The sequence below is a fragment of the Lynx canadensis genome, chromosome A1, assembly GCF_007474595.2.
Source record: "Lynx canadensis isolate LIC74 chromosome A1, mLynCan4.pri.v2, whole genome shotgun sequence".
In the NCBI taxonomy this organism is placed as follows: domain Eukaryota; kingdom Metazoa; phylum Chordata; class Mammalia; order Carnivora; family Felidae; genus Lynx; species Lynx canadensis.
This window is the reverse complement of record NC_044303.2, coordinates 114,457,249-114,475,022: the sequence shown is the minus strand read 5'-3', so window position 1 is coordinate 114,475,022 and position 17,774 is coordinate 114,457,249. Positions and strand designations below refer to the sequence as shown.

General features: G+C 37.6%; 1 protein-coding gene across 1 annotated transcript in view; it reads left to right on the top strand.

Moving 5' to 3' along the window:
- The window catches only part of FAM13B (family with sequence similarity 13 member B), a 91,470-nt gene that overhangs the window by 16,952 nt on the left and 56,744 nt on the right, over positions 1 to 17,774 (top strand). Inside the window, 6 exon segments of the mRNA XM_036064280.1 lie at positions 2,175 to 2,341; positions 3,640 to 3,831; positions 4,437 to 4,649; positions 9,494 to 9,671; positions 9,977 to 10,118; positions 16,404 to 16,499. Coding sequence (XP_035920173.1) covers positions 3,675 to 3,831; positions 4,437 to 4,649; positions 9,494 to 9,671; positions 9,977 to 10,118; positions 16,404 to 16,499 — 786 coding nt within the window. The 5' untranslated portion in view covers positions 2,175 to 2,341; positions 3,640 to 3,674.

Here is a 17,774-nt window from a genome sequence, read left to right as displayed (position 1 = left end):
CTCGAACTCTTGAACTGCGAGACCATGACCTGAGCCAAAGTCAGACCCACAACTGACTGAGCCACCCAGGCTCCCCTGGAATTTGTAGTTTAGATAGCACATCAATTTTCTAGAGGTTCCGTGACAAATTACTATAAACAGGGTAACTCTAAAACAACATATTTTTTTTTTTCTCCCAGATCTGGAGGCCAAAAGGCTAAAATGAGGGTGTAGGCAGGCCCTCTGAAGGTTCTAGGGAGGAATTATCCATTGTCTCTTCTAGCTTTTGATGACTCCTGGTGTTTCTTGTCTTGTGACCGCAGAACTCCCAATTTCTTCCTTTTTCTTCACACAGCCTTCTTCCCCTCACTGTGTGTCTATCTGTCCTGTCTTCTGCTTATAAAGACACCAATCATTGGATTTAGGACTCACCCTAAATCCAGGGTAATTTCATTTTGAGATCCTCAACTAATTACATACGCAAAGACCCTATTTCCAAATAAGTTCACATTCTGAGGTTCTGGGTAGACATGAGATTTTTGGGGAATGCTGTTGAACCCTCTACAGATAGGAAGGGAATATTTACAGGATTTAAACTCTGAGAAGTGGTGGGGAACAGGATTAAATAATGTCAAAAACGACTTCACAGTTTGGAGAAATGTTATTTTGGGCTACTCTCCACTCCAAATGCTTTTGCAGTGTGTTGGTTCCTGGTTTCATTAAGACACAGAAACACTGAGTACCCATCTTAGTGATAACATAGAACTTGCTTCTGACAAGACTCTTCAATGAGTGTTTTATTGTACCTCAGGCAAGTCCTGTTTTTCTTTATGACTTGAAGGTATTAACCTGAAACCTGACTTTTAATGTGAGTTTATTAAACATTTTATCCCTGAAGTTAACCTCTCTAAAAGGTCTTCTATAACTTAACTTTGAAGTTGTTTTTCAGATGAATACGCTACATGTTTTAGCAGGCATTGCAGGATGTTTGGGAAGTAATCATCTACTAAAGATTTGTTGTGGGAATGTGGTTTTCCTTCCCCTCCATTTTTAATGTTCCTCTTGGAGGTATATGTTACTAATAAGACATTTTTGAAAATCACAGTGAATGATAATACTGTTCTGCTGACCTGAGTGCTCTCTCTCTTTTTTAAAAATTTTATTTATTTATTAAGTAGGGTCTGTGCCCACCCAATGTGGGGATCAAACTCATGACCCTGAAATTAATTAAGAGTTGCATGCTCCACGGACTGAGCCAGCCAGGTGGCCCTGACTTGGACTCTTTTGAGCAGAGTGCTGCAGTGTAGTTTGCTGCTGAACTTACTAATTTTTAAATAGATTGTTAGAATTCCCAGAGGGTGATGAAACAATTGATAAATGAGACCAAATATTAAATGCATTGCCAAACAGATTTCCTCTCTCCAGCCTGTTTGCTGGTTTTTTAACATTTAATGTGAAGAGAGAAAACTGGTTATCTCTCTGCTACCTGATGTATTATCTCAGTTAAACTTAACAGCTATGTAGGTATTACTTTTACATAAGGAAATCTAAGATTAGAGACATGGAGACATGGAAGTTTTTCAGGGTCACATCTATAGGATGGTGTAGTTAATATTTTGAATGTCAGCCTTTCTGGTTCTGTTAACTGCTCTTTTCCAACATACGCTGTTATCTCTCCAAACCAGAAAGGTCAGACAACTACATTCTTGCTAACAAAATATTTGCTGTGTACAAAAAAAAAAAAAAAAAAAAAAAAAAAATAGAGTACATGAGTGCTGTTCTGAGCTTAGAATCTTGTCTTCAGTTCTTTGAGCTAAAAATGCTTCTGTGTTTTATTCTGAGTATAAGGGGTCACAATGGACGTGGGTGGGGTGTGTGTATATGTGCTTAAATGCAAGATCCATTGAGGAAAATGGATTATTTGAATGGTGTAATCTCTGAAGATCTGTACTGTTAAAGATTCTCCTTTGCAGTTTTCTTTTGTTTTTAGCAAAAAGATTCTTGTCCAGGTTAGCCATCATAATTTGAAACCTTGTGCAAAATTTTTGCCTCTAACTAGGTCACAGGCAAATTTTCAGGCAGAAGAATGGTTTTAAGTGTAGGTATCCTCCTAAAAGGACTTCAGTGTTTATTCTAGTCACTTCTCACAGTTAAAGTTGGTTTGGGAAATAAAAAGAATTTTTTTTTTCTTCTAGATTAACTGCTGAAGTACTGATCGAGTTCTGCGTTTCTTCAATGAGGAACTACAGGCTGATCTTCTGCCATAATCTCAAACAGCCATAAATGACAAAAGAATGCTTGCTCAGTGAGGGTAGCTGGTACAGAAGCCATTTTTTAAACTTAGGTGTTTAAGTACTCAAAGGTAAGTTTTCAAAACGGTATTCCCATGCTGTATAAATACACAGAAATTTAGGGGTTTATCTCCTGTTGCTGCTATTTGGTTATTAACTTGAGGTTTGGTAGTTATTAGCTGGCACCAGATATGTTGAAGAATGGATCTTCTTTGTCTGAAGTTGTATACATTTATGGCATTTTGTGGCGCCTAAGTTAACCTCTATTGTTTCTGTAAGTTGAATAGATTGTGTCCCAGTCACATTGTGATACTCTCTTGATCTACTGGGTACAGCTATTATGTAATGTGTATAGAAGTTGTTTTTGCAAACTTTAGAATATTGAGTAGTTTTATTTATTTTTTTGCTCTCTTGTGTGAGAAAGGAATTGTTTCTTTGGGGTTATGAAAAAAAAACACAGTTGGTGTCATTTTGTTCATTATCAACTTTTGAAAAAAGTTTTTCTTTCTTTTGAAAATACTTACTGCCCACATAAAGTAATGAATGTTTTATTTTAGAAAACAATTTTTCTTGGGATTACTTGTTCTCTGATGCTTCATCTATTAGAAACATTGTTTTCTCTCACTGCTTTACTGATCACAGTTACTACAAAATTAAGACAAATAACTTATTTCTTCTGAACTAGACTGGCTGTGGAAATTTTTCTTTGAAATAATTAATGAAACAGCAAGTTTGATGAAAGAACATTCTCGTTTGAAAGTTGATGTCTAGAACTGAAAATTTTCCTTCATTTATAAAAACATTATGGCTGCTCTGTCATGTAGAAATAAAAACTGGTTAATCTTGTTCTTACTAGCCTGTCATTTATAAAAAGTTATTTTTAAACCATCAATTTATAAAAAGTGATTCTCTCCTGTTTTGGATGCTAACAAATTAAGGGGTTAGACGGGGTTCATGTAGCACAGTCCAGAAATGATTGGGTTTGGTTTTTCACCTGTGTCAATAAGCCTGCTCAGTAAAGGCCCTGTTGGAGCCATGTTTGCTCCTTAATTTGTCTTTGGGACATTAATGTCCTTTGCTAAGTTTAATGACAAATTTGCCATTATTTGATAAATACACGAACACTAAAGGCAGTATTCAAAACTAACTATATTTAATGGAGAAAATGTTTGGATGATTATATTGAACTTTATTTGTAGAATGTTCTGTGGGCCTGAAAGCTGGAACATATGTAATGATGAAAACACATTCTGGTATAAAGCATTTTTCTGTAATTATTTTAGTCATATTGTCACCTGTTGATTGTTAGTCTTTATTTATTTATTTATTTATTTATTTATTTATTTATTTTTAATCTTTCATTTGGCAGAAAAGACAGCTTTGATTTCTGGCTGCAAAAAAGATATGAGGAAGAGCTCCTCCCCTTCCTTGAGTAACTGCAACTCTGTTCTTGCTAACAAAATATTTGGAATTCCACTTGATGAGCTGCAGCAGGGAGGACATCCAGACAATGAGGTTCCGTTCATAGTCCGCCACGTTGTGGACTATATCGAGGAACATGGTATACATTTCCTTACCTTTAGGGCTAGCCTTTGTTTTAATAAACCCAACTTACACCTTTTGACCTTGGATTTCTTTCTTTCTCTTCCTTTCTTTCCTCCCTTCCCTTCCCTTCCCTTCCCTTCCCTTCCCTTCCCTTCCCTTCCCCTCCCCTCCCCTCCCCTCCCCTCCCCTCCCCTCCCCTCCCCTCCCCTCCCCTCCCCTCCCTCCCCTCCCTTCCCCTCCCCTCCCCTCCCCTCCCCTCCCCTCCCCTCCCCTCCCCTCCCCTCCCCTCCCCTCCCCTTCCCCAGTAAAGTCCAAAATTTAGTAAGGAAAAATGTTAATTTCTTATTTAAAGTCATACACTTAGAAATGCCCAGCATAGAGCATTTTTTAGTGGGGTGGTGATAGTAATATTTTTAATGGGCCGGGGGTGGATAAAATAGATTATCCCTTAGGACAGAGATAGTATGTTTCTAGATGTGTTATTTGAAGGTGTTCGGCCCAACCGGAGAGCCAAGAAGGGCTTTGAGAAGTATGAATATTTTAAATTGATTGGAAAATGAATATATATGGCCAAGTACTTGAAGTTGAATCTTATTTAATTTTTGCCTTGAACTAATGTAGGAGGTCTGGAGCAGCAAGGACTTTTTCAAGTCAATGGAAATGCTGAGACAGTGGAGTGGCTTCGACAGAGATACGACAGCGGAGAAGAGGTGGATTTGGTTAAGGAAGCAGATGTTCCCTCAGCTATTAGTCTTCTTAGATTTTTCCTTCAAGAACTTCCTGAACCTGTTATTCCTGGCAGTTTGCATATTCACTTGATGCAGCTTTCTCAAGGTAGTATAATTTGATTCTTACCAATCAATCATTTGCCATTAATTTTAGGATATTTTTACCTTATAGAAATCTTGACATGTAGACAGACAGTAATTATAGTAGTTCTGAGATCAATTTCTTATGTTCCCATTTGGGAACATACATTCTTTGTATCTATATGGTCTAGTCAAGGGAATGGCAACTTTTTAGATAACGTGTAGTACTATTTACTTTTTATGATTAGTCTTAGGAAGCTTAAGATACAGGGTGAGAAGGAGGAGGAGGAAGGGCAGGAGAAAAGAACAGGGAATAAGAGGGTTGGGAAAGAAGAAAAATATATATGAAGTGATATTGTGTGGCATAACATCCACTAATAGTGCCATTCCTTAGTGGTGATGTTAATATTGGATGTTTGTCCCTGGTTTGATAGAACTTGCTAGCAAAAACCAGAAGACAACTTTGATTCCAGGTTTGGAATATACTTAAAGCTTGTTCTTGGACTTCTGCCTGGAGGAAATAAAATACCAAATTGAATATCAGGATTCCAAGCCAAATAAAAAAGCGTTGATTTGTATTTGTTGGGTTAGGTTTTTGGTGGTGACTAATAGTAGGGCTTAGCTGGAATGGAATAAGAAGGAAAAATAGACATAGAGGTAGGCAGAAAGGTAAGAAGAACCAAGCAGTGAGGAAATAATTCTGTTCCTAGAGCCAAATGGTATTCAGTGTATGTAATGGAGTGATGTGTTTCATTATATGGGAAAGTTTATAAAGTTGGTGTATAATATTACACATTTCTTGAAATTTAAAATTATGTTTTGGCTTTTCTTTGTATTGTGGAATCTCTTTAATTTTTTGAATTGGGTCTTCTAGAGAAATTCATTGGTGTTAAGACATAACTGTTTAATGCCTATCGCTGTCATAGCTGGATGTTTTATAATGTGTTTGTATTCTTAAGCCATATGTAGTCAGAGAAGGAAGATTTTCTTTTGAGTGTTTTTATCCATCTTTAAAAAATTGTTTAAACACCTTTGAGCCTAAATTAGTGAGTACCTCTGATTATGTCTGAAGGTCACTACTTTAATTCTGTTATTTTAATGTGCCACCTGGATCAAAAAACAGATTTCACAATACATTGTCCTTAATGTCCCATTTTTTCAAAGGGTAACTTTATTCCCCCCGCCCAAATACTACTGTTTTGTTTTGAATTTCTGAATCCATTTCTTTGATTTTTTTTTTTTGTAGGAATATTTTCAAATATTTATATTGAGTCACCTAATCGGCATTTTGCATCCATTAAATATGTAATGAAACTGATGTGTTAAAAGAGTTTTGTTTTGAGTCCTTTTTATGACTCTAGAGCCATTTTTTTGTTTTTAAAGTAACAGGGTTCTCTGTTCAGTGTATTAGTTGAATTGCAGACAAGTCTTTATTTTTTAATAAGTTTATTTTGAGAGAGAGAGAGAGAGAGAGAGCATGAGTAGGGGAGGGGCAGAGAGAGAGGAAGAGAGAGAATCCCAAGCAGGCTCCACACTGCTAGCCTAGAACTTGATGTGGGCCTTCAACCCATGAACTGTGAAATCATGAGCTGAGCTGAAACCAAGAGTTGGAGGCTTAACCGACTGAGCCATGCACGCACCTCGCAGACACATCTCTTAAAGATGGAACCTTAAGTTCCAGCTATCAGAAAATTTACAAATGAGTAACTGGAATAAGATTTAATGGTAATAAAGTCATTGACTTTCACTGAGACTGTCAGAAGCTATTTTATCACTAGGATTATCATTTTGATTGAGTCATTTAAAATGATGACAGCATTGTGCACTATGTTATTCACAGGATTACAGTATGCATCTTACTAATTACTGCATTGACATTTGCTTGTGAATGAATTTAAAGTATACAAATTTGCTGTGGCCCGTATGTTTTTAATTGTTCTAACATGAGAAATCCATCATGCTCCATTCTCCACTTATGTAACCATTAGCATGTGTATTTATGCATACACATACCCACATACACACCCCTTTTCTTAAGAGCTGTGCAGAAAAGGTGTGGCCGTACTTAACTTGAGGTGCTGTTTCTGTTTGTTTTGTAATATAATCTGTTTAATTTTGTTTATTCTCCTTTAGTAATTTTTTTAGAAAGATGTCTGGTAGGTCACTGGATAAAGATTGCTTTCTCCACTTCTTGTAGAAGAGTACTGTGTTGGTATTTTAATTGACATTCAAAATACCTGAGAAAATTATTACTTTTTTTTTTAATGTTTATTTATTTTTGAGAGAGAGCATGTGTGTGTGCAAGAGTGGGGGAGGGGAAGAGAGAGAGGGGGACAGAGGATCAGAAGCAGGCTCTGTGCTGATAGCGGAGAGCCCGAGGTAGGGGGATTGAATCCACTATCCGTGAGATACTACCTGAGCTGCAGTCGGATGCCTAACCAACTGAGCCACCCAGGTGCCCTGAGGAGATTGTTGCTTTTAGGAACATGGAAGGAGCATTGTTGCAATTGCATTACATTGTTGCAAATTACATTTGTGTTTTTAAAAAAGTCATTTTTGTTTTCTGTGGTAGCAAGACACTGCAGTGTGGCATTTCTGGTGTGGTTAGACTTTTTGTTTAGACCAGAGTTTCAAAACCTTGGTACTGTTGATATTTTAGGCTGGATAATTCTTTATTATAAGGGACCGTCTTGTGAATTTTAGGATGTTTAACAAGATCCCTCGCCTCTACCCACTGTCATCCCTTTCCCCCAGGTCATGACTACCATTCCATTCATTGTCAAATGTTGACAGTCATTGTTTTAGACCATGATTTGTCCAGCTACTTATATGTTACGTTTTGTTAGAAAACAAGGCTTTTAGTTTTGTGAATTTGTTGTAACATTTTCAAAAAATGCTCAGGTGCTTGAAAGAATTGCTAGTTAGGATAAACTTCTTTGATACATCTATTTTTTCTGTATATAATTTAATTCCGAAGTAGGTTCAAGAGGAAAGAAATTCAAGCAGGTGTGTATTTTATAGCTGTATATATTTTGAAATGCTTCTCTGCCTTACTTGAAGACTTTAGAAGAAGCAGCCTGGGGGCACTTGGGTGGCTCAGTAGGTTAAGGATCCGACTTCGGCTCAGGTCATGATCTCACAGTTCGGTTTGTGAGTTTGAGCCCCAAGTGGGGCTCTGCACTAACAGGGAGGAGTCTGCTTGGAATTCTTTCTCCCTCTCACTTTCTTTCCCTCTGGCAGTGCCCCCTCTCTCTCAAGATATATAAATGATCATTTAAAAAAATAGAAGAAGCAGCCTGGCAGTTACAAATATTTTTGTATAGTGGAAATGTGTACAATCAAAAGTAGAGCAACATGGACAGTATTTCAAGTAAAAAACAGCATTACCACTCCATCAAAGCCAATGTTTTAGTAGTTCAGCTTTTTGCCCCATTATTGTATATTCATTTAGCTTATCCAACTAATATTTGTTTAATACCTGCTATATGCTAGGCAGTCTTCCAGATTCTGGGAGTGCATCAGTGAACAAAACTGGATAAAAACCTCTGCCATCACAGAGCTAAACTTCTAAAGGACTTAGCAGAGACAGAGGAAAAATAGATGATAAATAAACTAAATATATGCGTGTGTCAGATGATAAGTGCTGAAAAGCTAGGGAGGGTGTTATGTAGAATTTGTTAGTGTTATTGTTGCAGTCAGTATATTGATAATATTAATTGTTTGCATATATTTTTTGAGTTGATAACCATGATTTTTAAAAATAACCCTTTGCTGCTAAATGCTTAGGTTGTTAACATTTCCACCAACTGTAGCCATGGTGGTTTAAAAAAACATTCTAGGGACTCTTTCATTCAGTTAAGAAATCAAAGTATTGTACTTGAATGGACAGTTGGTAGTATTATCAATATAGAAGAATTGGTGTTGGTTGTATTTTAAATTTTAAGTAAAACTCATGTGACTATAACCTTTCCTGATAAGCTTAGGCTTAAGTGTTTTTTGCAGAGTTGGCCAATATCTTGACCATAACCTTTTTACCTATAATTTTTCTGTAAATTAACTTTAAAAATCTGAAGAAAAATATGTAGTGAAACATAATTGGGTTAATTTTCACTATTGAAGCATTAAATTACTTCATTTGGAGGGTATATGTGAGAAATTCTCTCTCCTAAGTGAGACCCTCACCAATCACGGGATGCTACAGGCCTAAGTTTCTATTAATGAAAATTCAGTGACATGATTAACACAGGGCCTAGCTTCTGTCACTCAAAAATTAACTTCATAAACAGAAAGCAACATCAATTTAGAGAAAAACAGTTAAGAAGTGGAATTCTTCTTTATTTAGTCTTACTGATATTGCTGAAGTTAATTGTTCTTTTCAGGATGTTAGGGGAGGAAGAAAGTTACTTACACCCTGTTCCTTCCTCTTTGCCCATTCATCCAAGTGGAAAAGTGTCACTGATTCTATTTGTTGGTTAAATCTTCTTTGTTCATTCATAGTTGGCGTTGATTAGCATTAGCCAGTGCATTTTGACTTCTTAGAGTTGGCACTGATTTGGAAACACAGGTACTGTCATGCAAAAAACAGTATGATGAGAATTGAAAAAAAATAAATTAGAGAATTTGTGCTGATGAGTAATAGATGAGGAAAACATCCTTCAGCAATTGAAGGGTTGAGTTCCTTCTAACTCTTCTCTTCCCCTTAATAAGTGAAATGCAAAGCCCTAAGGCATTTGGCTCCTGGTAGAGGAAGTGAAGAGGTTTTGAATTGTTATAGTAAAAAAGGTGATGTGGGTGGAGTAATGTGAACCTGGCAAAATATCTGAGCTTTGCTTTTACTTCATTAAAAAAACCTGTCATTATGTTTTATAGATTATAATAATGAAGATGAATTTGGAAGAAAGTTGAGGTTCCTTTTACAACAGCTTCCACCTGTTAATTACAGTTTGTTAAAGTTTCTGTGTAGATTTTTAGCCAATGTAGCATCACATCATGAAGAAATTTGGTCTGCAAACTCTCTGGCTGCTGTCTTTGGTCCAGATGTCTTCCAGTAAGTTTTTCCCCCAATTTTTGTGTAATCAAAAAATACTGAATTTGTGAAATAGAGGCATTATACTATCCCCCAAGGATCATAGGTTGCTGGGTGAACCATTATTTTTTATTGTAGATCTGATTAATCCTCCCAGCATTTCTGTGAAGAGGGTACAAATTAGGTAGGCTTTACAGATGGGAAAACTGAGGCACAGAATGATGACATAAATTGCTCAGGTTTATAAAGTGACTCATTGGTTGTCTTCTAATTTTACCTGTATTTGATTTAAGGACTCTCAGTTCAATTTGGACTTTTATTCTTAGCATTTACACAGATGTGGAAGATCTGAAAGAGCAAGAAATAGTGAGCAGGATAATGGCTGGACTTCTGGAAAATTACTATGAGTTTTTTGAGAATGAAGAGGAAGATTTCTCATCTAATGATTTGAGTTCAATTACTGAACAGGTGAGAATATTTTAGATACTTGAAGAATTTTTAAAGAATATACTCTTTAGGGCTTGGCACAAACTCAGGTGGAATTTTTAAGTACTAAACAAAGCAGTTGTCTTGGTTATTATATGCAATCATAGGTAACACATCCATGTAATATATGAATGTGATTATTTTTAAGTTCTTGTTTTCAATTTGAGTAATATGGAAAGGGCATTGAAACCAGACTGTGACTATATGTTAGGTATTTTTGAGGTTTGTATCTTTTTATTCTAACTTAAGCATTGTTTATTTTGTAAGAATAGGGTGGTTTTTTGCTTTTGCAAAGAAACTTAGCATAGAGGAATGTAGACAAAAGGTGAGAAATAGAAGGTAGAGGGAGAGATTCAATACAAAGTTCACACATACTTTAAAAAATAGAAAGTTTTTCTTTTTTTTTTTTTTTTTTATATATATGAAATTTATTGACAAATTGGTTTCCATACAACACCCAGTGCTCATCCCAACAGGTGCCCTCCTCAATACCCATCACCCACCTTCCCCTCCCTCCCACCCCCCATCAACCCTCAGTTTGTTCTCAGTTTTTAAGAGTCTCTTATGCTTTGGCTCTCTCCCACTCTAACCTCTTTTTTTTTTTTTTTTCCCTTCCCCTCCCCCATGGGTTCCTGTTAAGTTTCTCAGGATCCACATAAGAGTGAAACCATGTGGTATCTGTCTTAGAAAGTTTTTCTTGATGGAAGTAGCATCAATAGAGCAGTGCAATCATTGTCATTAATGGCAAGCATCAAGAGTATAAGTTGAGGTTGCAGGTAGTTTTTTAACTCTTGTGACTCTGGAAAATTAACATCCATTTTTCCAACTACATTATATTTTGTTGTTGGTTGAGATTGTACAGGACCTAGTTATTGTCTCCTTCCTGAAATGAGAATATTGATGCAGAGTGACTAATTTATTGTAAAACCATATTAATCCAGACTTTTCACGCTTAGAATTTGTGATTTAGGTCTATGTGGAGGTTTTTATTTTGTTCGTAAGTGAAATGATTTGTCAAACTTTTATTAGGTTAAAACCTATGAAGTTACTTATATTGTGGTCATGGGGTGGGGCTGCTACTTTTTTAATGAGTAATTCACCTGGTTAAAAAAAATATTTAGTAAAATTTCTTGCTTTTACTCATACCCACTCCCCCCTCACATTGGTTTTTTATGTGTTTTTCCAGAGTTTCTTTATGCAAATGTAAGCAAATATTGCCTCACAGTTTTTTGTTTTTGTTTTTTATTTGTTTTTGTTTTTTTAATGTTTATTTATTTTTGAGAGAGACAGAATGCAGTCTGGAGAAGGGCAGAGATAGAGGGAGACACAGAATCCAAAGTAGGTTCTAGGCCCTGAGCTGTCAGCACAGAGCGTGACCCAGGACTTGAACTCCCAGACTGTGAGATCATGATCTGAGCTGAAGTCTGATGCTTAATAGACTGAGCCACCCAGATGCCCCTCCTCACAGTTTTTTTTTTTTTTTTAATTTTTTTTTTTTCAACGTTTATTTATTTTTGGGACAGAGAGAGACAGAGCATGAACGGGGGAGGGGCAGAGAGAGAGGGAGACACAGAATCGGAAGCAGGCTCCAGGCTCTGAGCCATCATCCCAGAGCCCGACGCGGGGCTCGAACTCCTGGACCGTGAGATCGTGACCCGGCCGAAGTCGGACGCTTAACCGACTGCGCCACCCAGGCGCCCCTCCTCACAGTTTTTTTTTTTTTTTTTATTTTTTTTTTTTCAACGTTTTTATTTATTTTTGGGACAGAGAGAGACAGAGCATGAATGGGGGAGGGGCAGAGAGAGAGGGAGACACAGAATCGGAAACAGGCTCCAGGCTCTGAGCCATCAGCCCAGAGCCTGACGCGGGGCTCGAACCCACGGACCGCGAGATCGTGACCTGGCTGAAGTCGGACGCCCAACCGACTGCGCCACCCAGGCGCCCCCCTCCTCACAGTTTTTTAAGAGGAAGGTAGCATACCACACACAGTTCTGCACCATCATTTTGTGGTTGTTGTTTTTATTTAAAGTTTTTTTTTTTTTAATGTTTATTTTTGAGGGGGGGGGGTGGAGAGAACGAGAGAGGGAGGGAGGGAGAGGGAGGGAGGGAAAGGGAGTGTGAGAGTGTGAGAGTGGGGAAGGAGAGAGAGGGAGACTCAGAATCCGAAGCAGGCTCCAGGCTCTGAGCCGTCAGCACAGAGCCCTACATGGGGCTCAAACCCATGGACCATGAGATCATGACTTGAGCCGAAGTCAGACGCTTAACTGACTGAGCCACCCGGGCCCCCCCCTGTTTTTTTTTAATCTGTTAACAGTTTATTTTGGAACTCTTTTCTTATTGGAATATAGAGACAATACTCTTGTGTTTTTACGTCTGCAAAGTTCCCTATTGTATGGATGCACCATTATGATTTATTTGATGTATAGTACTGATCTCCACTTGAAAAGGTGATAGTACACCCCATTTTCTTAGAAGAGTCCTGGTTTGTATCTGCTTCTCGTGTAATTATTAGTAGCTCGCCTTTTCACTCTTACATATATCCAGGTTCTGATGATTAATTATATGGTCACTATTTATTGATGCACATTGGGTGGCTTTTTTTTAATTTGCTATTAGATTATGAAAATAGCATCTTTTGAAAGGTAGTTTATCATACGGATTTTTATGAATTCTTACTGACCTTGGTTCTGATAATGTGAATTAGGAGTTTTCCCACATAGTCTATCTTTTTTTTTTTTTTTTATACAGAGTTTCTTTACTGTTGTGGACATTTATGAACAAGATTTTTTAATATTTGGAGTTGAGATCTTCCTTATTTTTTAATGTTTCTTCACATAAGCATTTATACCTTTGATTTTCCTTCTCTCTTTCTATCTCCCTTTTCCTTCCTTCCTCTCTCACTCTCCTGTTTCTTTTCAAGTATCATGTACTTTAAGGAAACAGTAACAAGCCAAATTACAGTTTGTAATGTGTAAACTGGGGATGAAAACTGCATATGTATACCATTGTGAAGTAAGTCAAGTGGGTAGAACTTGTAGCCAGAATAGTGATCCTTGGAATTTTTGACATATTTTTTGAACTTCCCAACTGTTATATGCTGTTGCTAATTTAAAATTTTGGTTAGAATAAAGAACTGACACATGTCTTCAAAATTCTTGGCTTTAAAGAAAATGACAAGAAGAGAAGAGGACAAGGAGATAGATATGCCTTAAAACTTTAATGTCTTATTTCATTATTTTTTGATTTTTTAATGTCTGTTTATTTTTGAGAGAGAGAGAGTGTGGGAGGGAGGGGCAGAAAGAGAGGGAGACACAGAATCTGAAGCAGGCTCCAGGCTCTGAGCTGTTGGCACAGAGCCTGATGTGGGGCTCGAACTCGTGAACCACAAGACCATGACCTTAGCTGAAGTTGGACACTTAAATGACTGAGCCACTCAGGTGCCCCAGTTTTGTTTGTTTGTTTGTTTGTTTTTTAATTTTAGAGAGAGAGTGCAAGCAGGGGAGAGGAACAGAGGGGGAGAGAGAGAGAATCCCACAACCCTGGGATCATGACCTGAGCCAAAATCTAGAGTCAGACACTCAACCGACTTAGCCACCCAGGTGCACCAAATCTGTAATGTCTTTGATGCCTGTAAGAAATCCCATTTTTGGGAATTCTGTGTGGCACTTTTCTTTTCCTTAAATTGCTTTAGTTTAGTGGTGCCTGGCTGGCTCAGTAGGTAGAGTGTATGACTGTTGATTTCAAGGTTGTAAGTTTGAGCCCTATGTTGGGTGTAGAGATTACTTAAAAAAGATAAAATCGGGGCGCCTGGGTGGCTCAGTCGGTTAAAGCGTCCGACTTCAGCTCAGGTCATGATCTCGCGGTCCGCGAGTTCGAGCCCCACGTCGGGCTCTGGGCTGATGGCTCAGAGCCTGGAGCCTGCTTCCGATTCTGTGTCTCCCTCTCTCTCTGCCCCTCCCCCGTTCATGCTGTGTCTCTCTCTGTCTCAAAAATAAATAAACATTAAAAAAAAAAATAAATAAAATCTTGGGGCGCCTGGGTGGCGCAGTCGGTTGAGCGTCCGACTTCAGCCAGGTCACGATCTCGCGGTCCGTGAGTTCGAGCCCCACGTCAGGCTCTGGGCTGATGGCTCGGAGCCTGGAGCCTGTTTCCGATTCTGTGTCTCCCTCTCTCTCTGCCCCTCCCCCGTTCATGCTCTGTCTCTCTCTGTCCCAAAAATAAATAAAAACGTTGAAAAAAAATTAAAAAAAAAAAAAGATAAAATCTTGATTTAATTTTAGTTTTTTTGTTTTTTAGAGTTTATTTTGAGAGAGCCTGTATGTACACATATGCATGCACATGAAAGAGTGGGGAAGAGGCAGAGAAAGAGGGAGAGAGACTCTCCCATGTAGGCTCCATGCTGTCAGCGCAGAGCCCAATGTGGGGCTCGATTCCACGAACCGGGAGATCATGACCTGAGCTGAGATTGAGAGTTGTATGCTTAACCAACCGAGTTGCCTAGGCACCCCAAAAATGATAAAATCTTTAAAGAAATTTGGGGCACCTGGGTGGTTCAGTGGGTTAAGCATCCAAGTTCAGCTCAGGTCATGATTTTATAATTCTTGGGTTCAAGCCCCATGTCAGGCTCTGTGCTGACAGCACAGAGCTTGGAGCCTGCCTCGGATTCTGTGTCTCTCTCTGCTCTTCGCCCGCTGGCGCTGTCTCTCTCTCAAAAATAAACATTAAAAAAAATTTAAAAAATTAATAATGTTTTAGTAATTTATTTAGATAAAATTAATGGCTGCTCAAAGTGAAATAATATGAATGTGTTTGTGTTACTCATCTTTTACATTTCTTGAGAAGATTTGAATTCTAAGAAACTGATGATGCCAGTTTGTCCTAATATTTATATCTAGACAGCTCTAAAGTCTTCAGGGTATATCTTGACTGTTTTATGTTGTGGTGTAATTCTCTGATATTTCTGCTATCCTCTGTCTTCTTTATGTACACTGAAATAACTCTCATGTAATTCACTTGTATTTAAAAAAATTTTTTTAATGTGTATTAATTTTTGAGAAAGACAGAGTGTGAGCAGGGGAGGGGCAGAGGGAGAGGGAGGCACAGAATCTGAAGTAGGCTCTAGGCTTTGAGCTGTGTCAGCAGAGAGTCTGATGTGGCGCTTGAACCCATGAACTGTGAGATCATGACCTGCGCTGTAGTTGGATGCTCAACCAGCTGAGCCACCTAGGCATCCAAATGCATATATTTCTTTAAGCACTAGCAGAATTGACTTAAAATATGTTGTGCTTTACATTAGATAGAATGGTGGTTAGTTAACACCAGCACATAATGGTGAATTCTGCAGGTTTGCCCGTGGATAGAAAAGAAGATGTTAGCATATTGAATAGAATATGATCAATAATGGATTAGTGCTGTGAGTCCTAAGAGAGAGTGATGTATATTTAATTATTTTGTTTCATATTACTGATTACCAGAATTTGTTTTCTTAACTATTTCTATGATATTTCTATACTATAAACAGGTTACAATAGTAGGACAGATACCTGAAAATTTATTTTCTTTAAAGCAGATTTGGTAACTTCAGTTTGACTTGTGAGGCTGAATTGGTAATGTATTGAGTGAAAGTAAAATTTCTTCCAACTTAGCACAATTTGGTTGTATGTATATTTTTTAAGTTTATTTATTTTTGAGAGAAAGAGACAGAACGTGAAGGGGGGAGGGGTAGAGAGAGAGGGAGACACAGAATCTGAAGCAGGCTCTAGGCTCTGAGCTATCAGCACAGAACCCAACATGGGTCTCGAACCTGTGAGCTGTGAGATCATGACCTGAACTGAAGTTGGACGCCTAACTGAGTGAGCCACCCAGGCACCCCTATTTTGGTTATATTTTTAAGTTGACCTAACTTAAATGTGCTAATTTCTTATCCCCATATTTAAAGATGTGGGCATACTTGGCCCATCCTTGCAGTGCTTTGATTATTTTTCTTCTGATTTTGATATTTGAAAGAAGCAAAGTTAACTAGTGCTCTTTTCCTTTGGAGTTTCATCCCATTAATGCAAGTATTTGGCTGTCAGAACCTTTTCAAGGTGGTAGATATTTCTATTAATAGTACGAGAGAGATGACTGACATGATGACTAGGGAGTGTTTGAGAAATGACCCAGAGTCGGTGGACAGGTTCTTTGTATGGGATCCCTACGTGAATGCAAATTCAGTAGAGTGGTTTGAAGATGTAGGTGATAATTATGTTTCTTTATACATTTGAGAAGGCAGGTAGCAGCGTTCTCCACAAGCTGGAGTCTGGAGAGCAGGCATTTCACGAGGCCCTAGAGAAGGGAATTACAGCAGTCAAAGAAAGAAGAGATGTAAGTATGGATGAGGGGTTTCCATTAAGTGGAGTAAGTCGTTTTCCATTAAGTGGAGTTGAGGCAGCTGCGTATATAGGACAGGTTCTTAATAACTTAGGAATAGATAGACACATTAATAAGCAGAATGTTGAGGTGACAAGGAGAGGATCAAGAACTTTTGAAGTGTGGGATGACAGGGGACATTTTTAAGTTTTTAATGCTTATTACCCAAACCAAGTTAGTTAGTTACTACTGTAGGAAGTTACATTGGGAGGCCTGGGAGATGGGAGGGGGCAAAAGAAAATCCCATTAGGTTACTGTTCATGTCATATCTTATTGGATGATTATTGTTGAAACTACTGAACAGTGTCACTTAGTTTACATAAAGCTTATTGAATTGAATATAATATATTCAATATAAATGAGTGGTAAGGTATTTGTAGTTCCCAAGAGCTATTGACTGTAGGCACAAACTTATTTTTAAAAACATATACTGTAACATATTAAAACAGCAATACCTCTGTACCAAAAATTGTGGACTGAAAAAATGTTTTCAGTTTAAATAGTCATCTTAAATTTTTTTCCCATACTCTACTGTGGTGGCCAAGCCCATATTGATCAACCACGGTAATTCCCATTTAATACTTCTGAAAATAGTATTTTCTTGCTGTTTAATATTTTTTTCTTCAGTTACCAGGTAGATATTAAGTATGCTGTTCAATTTCATTAATGTATTAAATACGTGGAAAATGAAGATACTTCTCCATTTGATTCAGTTTAAAAACTCATCTATCTTGAAATTTTCACCTTTGTGTATAAATCTTACCTCAGTTCATAATCAGTTACTTACTGATTTTTAGTTTTTTTCACCACTCTTCTACTTGATTGGAAATAGATGAGGGCTGGCATTTACAGGCACAACAATTTCAGCAGAATCTGCTGTATATGCTTTATTTATAAAGTCAGTAGTTCACAAATTGCAGTCATTAAGTGTTGTTAATAATGAATTTTTAGAGACCTAGCTGACCAGTGACCTTAATACACTAATGTTTGAGAGCTCCTGCTTTAGGTGGTTTGGATGGCATATATGGTCTTTCTTTCTAATAAAAAGTGATATTACATGTAGAAATAAGGCTCTTTGCTCTATAGAAATAACAGTTCTGGTTATAATGATAGCTATTATTTACTGCTTTTTATGTATAGACACTGTAGGAGAGTTTAGCGTATAGTATTTAATCCTTTCAACTAGCCTTATGAGGGAGGTAGTATATATAGCATCTTCATTTTATTCAT